We start from the raw sequence: 12289 nt of genomic DNA on the forward strand, positions 1-12289 counted from the left end.
TGTTTGTGGAGATTGCATGGCTGTGTGCTTGATTTTATACACTTGTCAGCAACAGGTGTAGCTGAAATAGCCAAATCTACTAATTTGAAGGGTGTCCACATAGTTTCGTGTGTATATATACACACTACTGTTCAAAAGTTTGGGGTCACTTAGAAATGTCCTTGTTTTTTAAAGAAAAGCTATTTTTTTGTCCATTAAAATAACACCAAATCGATCAGAAATATAGTGTAGATATTGTTAATGTTGTAAATGACTATTGTAGCTGGAAACGTCAGATTTTTTTATGGAATATCTACATAGGCGTACAGAGGTCCATTATCAGCAACCATCACTCCTGTGTTCCAATGGTACGTTTGGTGTTCACCAAAAGGCATGTAGGAGACTCCCCAAACATATGGAAGAAGGTACTCTGGTCAGATGAGACTAAAATTGAGCTTGTTGGCCATCAAGGAAAACGCTATGTCTGGCGCAAACCCAACACCTCTCATAACTCCGAGAACACCATCCCCACAGTGAAGCATGGTGGTGGCAGCATCATGCTGTGGGGATGTTTTTCATCGGCAGTAGTTACATCAATAGTTATGCAAGCTCAAGTTCTGTTTTTTGTCTTTCTTGTTTGTTTCACCCCCAAACATGTTTTTGCATCTTCAAAGTGGTAGGCATGTTGTGTAAATCAAATGATACAAACACCCCCCAAAGAGTTTAATTCCAGGTTGTAAGGCAACAAAATAGGAAAAATGCCAAGGGGGTGAATACTTCCCTGTGGCTCAGTTGGTAGAGCATGGTGTGTGCAACACCAGGGTTGTGGGTTCTATTCCCATGGGGGGCCAGTACAAAAAAGTCGTACTATAAGTCGCTCTGGATAAAAGTGTCTGCTAAATGACTAAAATGTAAAATGTACTTTCGCAAGCCACTGTAACTAGCCATTTCATCACTGTGCATGTAAAGTCAGCAACAATAAGCAGTGCATTGCATGCCTGTGTGTAGCTGTAACGTTGTATAAAGTCATCAACAATAAGCGGTGCGGCATCATTTCAAAATAGAAGTTTAGGTGCGGTGGTTACCGTTAAAAATAATATATATATTCTTGCACAAGTCCCGCGACCCCTTAATCCTTCCCGTGACCCCCAATTGAGACTCACGGCATTAGAGTGTCTAGCTTCAGAAACAGACGCCTCACAAGTCCTCAACTGGCAGCTTCATTAAATAGTACCCGCAAAACACCAGTCTCAACGTCAACAATGAAGAGAAGACTCCGGGATGTTGGCCTTCAAGGCAGAGTTCCTCTGTGTTCTTTTGCCCATCTTAATCTTTTATTTTTATTGGCGAGTCTGAGATTTGGCTTTTTCTTTGCAACTCTGCCTTCCTGGAGTCGCCTATTCACTGTTGACGTTGAGACTGGTTTATTGCGGGTACTATTTAATGAAGCTGCCAGTTGAGGACGTGTGAGGTGTCTGTCTCTCAAACTAGACACTCTAATGTACTTGTCCTTTTGTTCAGTTGTGCACCGGGGCCTCCCACTCCTCTTTCTATTCTGGTTAGAGCCAGTTTGCGCTATTCTGTGAAGGGAGTAGTACACAGCTTTGTATGAGATCTTCAGTTTCTTGGCAATTTCTCGCATGGAATAGCCGTCATTTCTCAGAGCAAGAATAGACTGACGAGTTTCAGAAGAAAATTATTTGTTTCTAGCCATTTTGAGCATGTAATCGAACCAACAAATGCTGATGCTCCAGATACTCAACTAGTCTAAAGAAGGCCAGTTGTATTGCTTCTTTAATCAGAACAACAGTTTGCAGCTGTGCTAACATAATTGCAAAAGGGTTTTCTAATCATCAATTAGCATTTTAAAATGATAAACTTGGATTAGCTAAGTTCAGTTCAGTTTTTTATTTGTTAAAAAAGTTTGAAATATCCAATAAATTTCGTTCCACTTCATGATTGTGTCCCACTTGTTGTTGATTCTTCACAAAAAATTACAGTTTTATATCTTTATGTTTGAAGCCTGAAATGTGGCAAAAGGTCGAAAAGTTCAAGGGGGCCGAATACTTTCGCAAGGCACTGTATATGAGAGAGGGAGAGTTCAAGTCGGAAGTTTACATACACCTTAGCCAACTACATTTAAACTCAGTTTTTCACAATTCCTGACATTTAATCCCAGTAAAAATTCCCTGTCTTAGGTCAGTTAGGATCACCACTTTAATTTAAGAATGTGAAATGTCAGAATAATAGTAGAGAGAATTATTTATTTCAGCTTTTATCTCTTTCAACACATTCCCAGTGGGTCAGAAGTTTACATACACTCAATTAGTATTTGGTAGCATTGCCTTTAAATTGTTTAACTTGGGTCAAACGTTTCAGGTAGCTTTCCACAAGCTTCCCACAATAAGTTAGGTGAATTTTGGCCCATTCCTCCTGACAGAGCTGGTGTAACTGAGTCAGGTTTGTAGGCCTCCTTGTTCACACAAACTTTTTCAGTTCTGCCCAAACATTTTCTATAGGATTGAGGTCAGGGCTTTGTGATGGCCACTCCAATATCTTGACTCTGTTGTCCTTAAGCCATTTTGCCAAAACTTTGGAAGTATGCTTGGGGTCATTGTCCATTTGGAAGACCCATTTGCAACCAAGCTTTAACTTCCTGACTAATGTCTTGAGATGTTGCTTCAATATATCCACATAATTTTCCTGCCTCATGATGCCATCTATTTTGTGAAGTGCACCAGTCCCTCTTTCAGCAAAGCACCCCCACAACATGATGCTGCCACCCCCATGCTTCACGGTTGGGATGGTGTTCTTTGGCTTGCAAGCCTCCTACTTTTCCCTCCAAACATAACTATGGTCATTATGGCCAAACAGTTCTATTTTTGTTTCATCAGACCAGAGGACAGTTCTCCAAAAAGTACGATCTTTGTCCCCATGTGCAGTTGCAATCCATAGTCTGGCTTTTTAATTAAGGTTTTGGAGCAGTGTCTTCTTCCTTGCTGAGCGGCCTTTCAGGTTATGTCGATATAGGACTCGTTTTACTGTGGATATAAATACTTTTGTACCCGTTTCCTCCAGCATCTTCACAAGGTCCTTTGCTGTTGTTCTGGGATAGATTTGCACAATCCGCACCAAAGTACGCTCATCTCTAGGTGACAGAACGCATCTCCTTCCTGGGCGGTATGACAGCTACGTGGTCCCATGGTGCTTATACTTGCGTACTATTGTTTATACAGATGAATGTGGTACCTTCAGGCATTTGGAAATTGCACCCAAGGATGAACCAGACTTGTGGAGGTCTACAATTTTTTTTCTGAGGTCTTGACTGATTTCTTTTGATTTTCCCATGATGTCAAGCAAAGAGGCACTGAGTTTGAAGGTAGGCCTTGAAATACATCTCCAGGTACACCTCCAATTGACTCAAATAATGTCAATTAGCCTATCAGAAGCTTCTAAAGCCATGACATTTTCTGGAATTTTCCAAACTGTTTAAAGGCACAGGCAACTTAGTGTATGTATACTTCTGATCCACTGGAATTGTGATACAGTGAATTATAAGTGAAATAATCTGTCTGTAAACAATTGTTGGGAAAATTACTTGTGTCATGCACAAAGTAGATGTCCTAACCGACTTGCCAAAACTATAGTTTGTTAACAATACATTTGTGGAGTGGTTGAAAAATGAGTTTTAATGACTCCAACCTAAGTGTATGTAAACTTCCAACTTCACCTCTATATACACACACATTTGGACACTTAATCATTCCAGCATTTTTTTTTTTTTACTATTTTCTACATTGTAGAATAATAGCGAAGAAATCAAAAATATGAAATAACTCAAACGGAATCATGTAACAAAAAGAAAAGTGTTAAACAAATCCAAATATATATTGTATATTTGAGATTCTTCAAATAGCCACCCTTTGCACACTCTTGGCATTCTCTCAACCAGCTTCTTGAGGTAGTCACCTGGAATGCATTTCAATTAACAGCTGTGCCTTTTGTTAATATGTGGAATTTCTTTCCTTAATGCATTTGAGCCAATCAGTTGTGTCAAAGTAGGGGTGGTATACAGAAGATAGCCCTATTTGGTAAAAGACCAGGACCATATTATGGCAAGAACAGCACAAATAAACCATTATTACATGAAGACATGGTCAGTCAATCCTGAAAATGTCAAGAACTTTGAAGGTTTCTTCCAGTGCAGCCACAAAAACCATCAAGTGCTATGATGAAACTGGCTCTCATGAGGACCACCACAGGAAAGGAAGACCCAGAGTTACATCTGCTGCAGAGGTTAATTTCATTAGCGTTACCAGCCTCAGAAATTGCATCCCAAAGAAACACTTCAGAGTTCAAGTAACAGACACAACTGTATAGAGGAGACTATGTGAATCAGGTCTTCATGGTAAAATTGCTGCAAAGAACCCCTACTAAAGGACACCAATAAAAATAGACTTCCCTTGGGCCAAAAAACAAGCAATGGACAGACCAGTTGAAATCTGTTCTTTTGGTCTGAACAAGAACCAAGAATCTCAAATTTGGGCCTAACCGCCATGTCTTTGAGACACAGTAGGTGAACGGAGGATCGCCACGTGTGTGGTTCCCACCTAGAAGCATGGAGGTGGGGTGGGGGGGTGCTTTGCTGGTGACATGGTCTGATTTATTTAGAATTCAAGGCAAACTTAACCAGCATGGCTACCACAGCATTCTGCAGCGATACACCATCACATCTGGGTTGCGCTTAGTGGGACTATCATTTGACCAAGGAGAGTGATGGAGTGCTACATTAGATGACCTGGCCTTCAATCACCCAACCTCAACCCAATTGGAGATGGTTTGGGATGAGATGAGAGTGAAGGAAAAGCATATGTGGAAACTCCTTCAAGACTGTTGGAAAAGCATTCCTCATGAAGCTGGTTGAGAGAATGCCAAGAGTGTGCAAAGCTGTCAAAGGGTGGCTACTTTGAAGAATCTCAAATATATTTTGATTTGTTTAACACTGTTTTGGTTACTACATAATTACATATGTGTTATTTCATAGTTTTGTCTTCCCTATTATTCTTCTACAGTGAGAAAATAGTTTAAAAAAAAGAAACCCCTTGAATGAGTAGGTGTTCAAACTTGACTAGTACCATCTATGCCCTTTGGCCTAGTGATTAAAGAATTGCAAACAAATTTTAAAGTCTAAAAACATCAAAACAGAAACTTCTACAAACTCATCTAAATCGGGATCCTCTAGAATAAAACATTAAAAAGCCTCAAACTTTTCAACTTCTCCTTTAGTAAATAAAGAAATAACAAAACACTGAGTCAAACTGCACAGGGTTCCATATTTCAGAAATACATGTGTTGTCATCAAAAAGGGCAGGGCTCCCAAATGTAGATGTAAGTGATCCTCCTTCCTCCCTGGATCCCATTGGTCAGCTGAGGGCCCAGTGTTGGCTGAGATTGGCCAAGTCACAGCTACTCATCACCACTTCACCTCTATCTACAGTCAAGCATTGGCCCGAGGAGGGATTCTTGAGGAGAGAACCCTGTGTGAACACACACACGAACAATAATGAGCAGAATAAAAGGCTACTGTGCACTGAAAGTGACCACAACCCCCTGTTCTGCACTTGCCTCCTGAAAGGTGCAGCATGAACATAGCTAATGTGTGTAACAGCATGTGTATACTGTGAAGTTATACCCTTGTGTTGCATGACTCTCGTGGAAAATTGTTATAATGCTTGTATTGCATTATAACGGTTGTTTTATTTGACAGAATAGAGTATTCTGTTAACTATTGTGTTTTACTGAGGATGGGCCTCTGAGATAACACTGACAGGAGATTTACGATGTCTTTCAGTGATAAAACCTAAAGCCCATTCCAGAGAACATGAGCTAATGGTTCTGTTCTATAACGTACCAGGAACAAGATTAGAACATCGTCTTAGGGACTAAACTGAACGAATGTTATCTGGCTAAGGGATACTCCTTTCTCAATTATAAAGTCCCTTCGTGAACTGTTCCTAAGATCTGTGGTTCGTCATGTAGGTTGAGAGGGGTGTATCTTGGCTATAAAAGATCTTTGTACTTTTGTGTTGTCACTTTTCAATGGCGCATCATTGAAAGTCAAGTGCTTTTGCAAAGCTCTTATTATTAAAGATGTAGTTTAAGTATAACTCTGACTGGTGTGTGAAGTTTGTAACTCTCCTCATTTGGTAATGCAGAAATTAGCCACCACATGACATACAAGCCTCAAATCAGTAATTTGTCCTTTAGAGGAGAAAAGGGTTTCCACATACTGTATATGAAACAAACCCATGTGCAAGATCTGCAGTAACACTTTCAGAGCAGTGGAAATGTGCATTGATTATTAGAGTAAATGTGAAACTAACTGATAAAATATATATATTGACAGTTTACAATGTCATGTTACATACCGGTGTGAAATGCCACACTTGCTCGGGGGCCACTGTGGTTCCTTTGCCCTTCAGGCGGCAGAGCTTTATGGACACCAGCACCACCCCGGGGGTCGCATGTAGACACAGCTGCTTACCTATGTTGTGACGAAGCTCCTGGTGGGATGTGTACTCAAAATACTACACACAGAAATGTTACGTTAGAAAAAAAAAAAACTGTGGCAATTATAAACGTGCACACACGGCTCTGCATATTGTATTTTTAAGCAATAAGGCCCGAGGGGGTGCGGTATATGGCCACGGCTAAAGGCTGTTCTTCAGTATGACGCAAAACGGAGTGCCTGGATACAGCCCGTAACTGTGGTATATTGGCCATATACCACAAATGCCATAGATGCCTTATTGCTATTATAAACTGGTTACCAATGTAATTAGAGCAGTAAAAATAAATGATTTGTCATACCCGTGGTATATGGTCTGATATACCACGGCTGTCAGCCAATCAGCATTCAGTGCTCAAACCACCCAGTTTATATCTCGATTAAAGTACCTGGTTTCCTCCCATGTTGTGGCATGTGTATAAGATAACCGGCTTCCCACCCTTATTCTTCTCTCCCACATCCAGGCATGTCTTTGAGCCAGAGTTCCTGAGCTGATAAAATATCATTTTAGCAGAATATATACATAAAAAAAAAAGTGGACAGGTATTTATCGACTGACAATCCTATTTCTAATGAAAGTTAAATAACATTACCGCTCCAAACATGACAGGGGTGAGGTCTGGAACATAGGCCTCTGGGTAAACGTTGTGCAAGTACCATGTAAAGTTTTTGCAGCTTAGCCTCTCTTTGAGTTTGAGGCGTTCAGAGATGTCCCCATATGTGTTCTGAGTGAACAGGAAGAATAACATTAAAACAATTGAGGTCATTTTTACATAATGTAAACAATGCAGGATACAGTACAATACCACTCTTTACAAAAGAGCCATGTGTAACTAACTGTGAGAACAGCACCTAGACCCCCAGTTGAGTCATGTGTAAAACATTGAGGGGACACTATACCCAACCTCTTTGGCTATGGTGGCAGCCTTCTTGTTCCTGCGGTAGAAGATCTGCTTGTAGTCCTCCATCCAGACCTCGGCTAGGCGCACCTGGTTGCGGGCAATCACTGACCTGCCTTTGGGGAAGGTGTGAGGGCTCTTACTGCGGAATATATGTCCCACCACTGAGCAGGGTATGATCTCCAGCTGGCCTCCACATTGCCACACCTACAAGAAGGACATTCCAGATCAATGGAGTAGACACAGAAAAAGGCATGGACTGAATGGTTGAGGCTCAAGCTTGGCACAACAGTGACTGAATAAAGGTATTCTAGGGAAGACAGGAACTAACCATGAAGGGAATCAGAATACAGAAGGAAGCAGTGTCTGCTTTGACCAGCAGAGGGCCGTAAAGTCCACATTAACCACCACCATCAGTCAGGCCAACATGTTTGTTGATGTACTTCCTGCCCTTCCACATTCTGCATAACTTACCCTGAAGGACATCTCCACATTCTCACCTCCCCAGATCAACATCTTGTCGTCATAGGTCCCAATGTGCTCAAAGTAAGTCTTAGAAATAGAGAACAGACCACCTGCAAAGGTAGGAGTCCTAGGAGTAGACAGTATATTTATATTCAGTATGACATCACTTCACAAGTGAGCGTGTGTGGGTATGTATAAAGTACCTGACAGGATACGTTTCATTCTTGCGTCGCTTTTGGTCTTCCTCAGGGATCTGCTCCCACCCAAAGACAAGGCTCCAGTCAAAGTTTCCACGGTTACGGGCACGAGCTGTGGCAAGGGGTTTGGCAAACTTCATGTTGTTTTGGTCGATGATGACTATATCAGGGCTGACCACGGCAGTGGGCTTCTCCACTATCCGAGCCAGGAGGGGTTCCAGCCAGCCATTGAAGCACTCGCCTAACCAGGGATGAAAATGAGACAAACAGGCATATCATATTCATATATTCCCTCACTAATCATCTCCAGTTTCTTTTAACTGACTAATGCAATGACAACTTCAAAATGTTAGTGTTTTCCTCATTTAAAATTCAGATCTAAGGGGCTTTGATGATGATGCTTAGGAGTAGTATAAAATAGTTGATCAGCTGTCATGGGTAGAAAGTGACAGGAGCTTCTGGCAATGAGAGCACTTCCTGACCGGGTTTGTAGCTTATTAAGTTACTAAAATTGTATTCTAATTCTATGGTTTGCAGTGTGTGCTGGGACACACACAGTGGGCATCCAGGAAGGTGAGGATCTCTCCTTGAGCCATCTGTGCCCCCAGTAGCCTGGCAGTGATTAACCCCTTCCTCTCCCGCTGTCGTAGCACACGCACAATCTTCAGCTGCAGGACATACTCATCCAGACGAGACTTCAGGTGATCTGAAAACCATTGCATCAGGATGGTAAAATACAGCTGGATTACATCTATCCACTGAGGTAGATATGTATTCTACCGAGAAAATTGCTACTGGGAGTTATTATATACTCTAGCATTGTTCTATTAATGTCACTGTGGAGAGGAAGAGAGCAGTAGGGGAATAACGCATTTGCTCCCGTTTGCAAATACATAAACGTTTGATAATGGCAAAGTCTGAAAGGTCTGTCTGTGCCAGGAAAGTCTCACTTTCAGTCAGGTTTACAACACCTTCCATACCACACTTACCGTCTGTGCTAGCATCATCCACCAGTAATATCTCTGTGAGCAGGGAGGCAGGAGCAGTGTGCAGGACACTATAAACGGTCCGCAGGAGGGTGGACCACGCCTCGTTGTGGAACACGATGATCACACTGGTGGTGGGGAGAGGAGGGCAGCGCCGGAACCTTTGACCTGCACAACTGACAACAAAGAGGCTATTCTCCAAGGGATCTACTAGATAAGCTTTGATTGTACACAACCATCCATACAGTACATATCACTCCAAACTAGCTTCCCTTCAGTCCCTCTGTACTCACTCTGGGTGGCGTGTGTCATTTCCCAGGCTGCGGTGAAGGGAGATACGGTCGCTGGCAAATTGGTTGAAACAATTTTTGGTCAGCCCATCCTGCTTCTCTCTAATCTCTGCAGGGGTCATCCTGCCCATCACAAACGGTCGGCCATAGGCTCCGGGGCCCTCTGGGTCCTGTAGGGGCCTCTCCAGGTGAGGTTGAAGCTCATCTATGCTGTAGAACCCAGGTGGACAGCGGGGATCAAATGAGTTGGTCCCATGCTCTGAGGGAAGGTGCAAGGGGGCACCAATCTGGAAGCCCATGTTTGACACAGCACCTCTGACCACACCCATCACCTGTGGCTGTTTGTTCGACAGCTCCCAGAGCCAGGGTTCAGGGGAAGTCCTACCTCCCACGTCGTACTGCATTACGAGCAGTAGGACCAGGAAGAGGGAGCCCGCTAGAATGGCAAGCTTAAAGGGAAGGGTGTGACGGCGGGAGAACGCACGCATTGTGCCGGCGTACGAGAGAAAGACTGCAGGGCTGAAACAGGAGTGATAAAGACAAGTCAGGTGATGACTCAATTGCCTTTGACTGTCCCGAGAAGTCCATTTATCACACCACCCAACTACAACTAATTACATACTATTGTTAATTGAGAAGAAATTCTAACAGTTTACAGTAACTGGTATCTGCTAGAGTAATCAGTTCTACATTCTACAATAGCAAAAGGAAACAGTCATGGGACACCTCTGAAAAGCTTCATTGTGTCATATGTAAATACAGAGTGCCTGATAAAAGCTTTGTTCTCTACGAACAGACAAAGCTGTCGTATCCTCCCTCGTAGCACTTGTCTGTTTAACTATGGCTTTCTAATTGTTCACGTAAGGTAGAATGAAAGTTGTGGGTAGAATAAAAATTGAAAGCGATGTAAACTGGCTAATCTTGAATTTGACCCAACAGAGCCTTCAAGCTGAACTGGAGCATGTCAAGCATCTCTCTACAGAACAGTGGATTAGACTACACAAGTTCCTCATTCATTTATTATAAACAGCTGGAACATATGTTTACTATGAGAGAAACAGCAAAAGGAAACTCATGCATGCCAGCCATAATATTGTGTGGTTACAATTCCAGTTTCACAATACTCAGGAGTATTGTGGAAAGGAAACAAAAACATGAAGGACAGATTTAGCAGTACCAATGTTAGAAACAAACAGCATTATGTTGTCACCTAGAGTCACATTTGTTTATTTTGCAAGCTGTAGCACCCACAATTCTACATAAAGTAGGTGTTTAATAGGACCATTGAGTTTAGTCTAATTTGTGTTTAATTTTTTTGACATGGAAAATGTGGTATAGTATTGAAATAATGGTATGGTGACAACCGAAGCCGCTCTGATTACCTTACAGACAACGCCAGTGTGTCTAATAAGTCTGTAGGAAGAGACCAAAATGTCCCATACACCAAGTTTGTATTGGAAACACAGGATATTTTTTATGGTCTATTTAGACTGACTTCTGAAGCCCTATAAAGAAACTTTGACACAGCTATTGCCTGCTTTACTTACATCATTTGTCTAGTTTAGGCTGATGAAATGTGACAAATTGGCCAATAGACCATAATGTTAAATTCACTCTATTTCATGAACTTCTCATTAAATTATATATTTTTTTATGTGACAGCTGTTCCATCTTCCCATTCACCTTTTGCAGCAGAACCCAGTTCTGGAAAACCTGATCTATAGGGCCACATTACATACTCCACATATGAATGCATAAGAGCTTTAAAAACCCACCTTTGCCAGTCAACTACCTCATGTTAGGAATCATAAATGAGAGCATGGCATTTACCTTTTTATCTGAAAACCAGACCACCCAGATGTAGCCTACTTCAAGTCCAAATTTCAGGAACCTAACCACTCTTTCTTGTCTTTTATCTCTTCTTTGTAAAACTATTCAAAACTGCGACGTAGTTATCTATACTGACGCCACTTGGCATTGAGCGCAGCAGGTGCGTGCCATTACACTGATAACAACAACTGGTAACATGGGCTGCATTCAATATCTGCAACGTTTGCTTATAAGCAACAGTGTACAAGAACAAAACCATAGCTATGTTTGTTTTCTTTTACGGATGTGCGTGTGCTGGAAAATTGGACAATAACATTTTTCTCCATAGCTTAATTAAACTATTAGATTAATCCAAGTGGCTCTGGCCTAATCGTTTTTAATCAACCATTGTTTTTTCAATGGTTGAATCTAGGCTAGTAGAATATTAATATGCACAGCCTTAACACATGATGTGTGTAATGTTCGTCATAAGGAAAAACTATTACTGCTATTATCTGCTAAATTATTTTATGCTTCTATTCTCAACAATATAGGTGACTAGGCCTACACATGATGTAGCCATATCATATCCATAGACTTGAGCAGTACACCTGTAGCATGATGGAATTTCTAGCACAGTGGTGCATTCAATGAGTGAAACTCCGAGGGTGTTCGATTAATCTAGCCCCGGCGCCCGTGTTTTGCATCCGCTGAAAGTTGATTGCATTCGATTTGGAACCGGGCTGCTTCTCATGCGTGAGCCAAGTGCCCCGTTCAATGCCCACGGCGAAATCGGCTCAAACACGTAATTAAGAACGTATAGTAATTAGTCGGATCCTGTGTTTTCCCATGCAGAAGTGATTGCTTTCGATTACTGTTCGATTTGAGAAAGGCATTCCACCCTTGATGCTTTCGCCCGATGACGTGAGGGCATTTGACTGGTGCCCCGCGGCACAGCATAATCGAATCCGCTCATTCAGAACATTGCAGATAAAAATGTAATAAACAAATCTGGTATGGTGCCTAAAATTCTACAAGACAGAAGATCATCTGTCAAAATACATTTATATCTGAACGTTTTGTAACGTTGCACCTT

The 12289-nt window shown here is 41.8% G+C and overlaps 1 protein-coding gene across 1 annotated transcript; it reads right to left on the reverse strand.

The window, feature by feature from the left end:
• Window positions 1-5243: 5243 nt before the first annotated feature.
• Window positions 5244-12113, reverse strand: LOC115168356 (polypeptide N-acetylgalactosaminyltransferase 6-like). Its single transcript, XM_029723533.1, has 11 exons — window positions 11215-12113; window positions 9388-9903; window positions 9098-9270; window positions 8665-8814; window positions 8115-8349; window positions 7921-8038; window positions 7453-7653; window positions 7141-7272; window positions 6937-7038; window positions 6408-6566; window positions 5244-5516 (listed from the first exon to the last, which is right to left on the reverse strand). Exons 2-11 carry the CDS (start codon window positions 9870-9872, stop codon window positions 5403-5405), a joined length of 1869 nt encoding a protein of 622 aa, XP_029579393.1. The 5' UTR covers window positions 9873-9903; window positions 11215-12113; the 3' UTR covers window positions 5244-5402.
• Window positions 12114-12289: the final 176 nt, after the last annotated feature.

This window comes from Salmo trutta, chromosome 30, assembly GCF_901001165.1.
Source record: "Salmo trutta chromosome 30, fSalTru1.1, whole genome shotgun sequence".
In the NCBI taxonomy this organism is placed as follows: domain Eukaryota; kingdom Metazoa; phylum Chordata; class Actinopteri; order Salmoniformes; family Salmonidae; genus Salmo; species Salmo trutta.

Bases quoted from the DNA above. Each gene is read 5' to 3' on its own strand.
- LOC115168356 (XM_029723533.1), bottom strand. From the start codon at position 9,872: ATGCGTGCGTTCTCCCGCCGTCACACCCTTCCCTTTAAGCTTGCCATT. The intron at 7,273-7,452 runs GTTGGGTATAGT...CTGTTCACTCAG, and splicing joins CTGCCACCATAGCCAAAGAG to AACACATATGGGGACATCTC. The intron at 6,567-6,936 runs GTACTTTAATCG...TTCTGTGTGTAG, and splicing joins ACAACATGGGAGGAAACCAG to TATTTTGAGTACACATCCCA.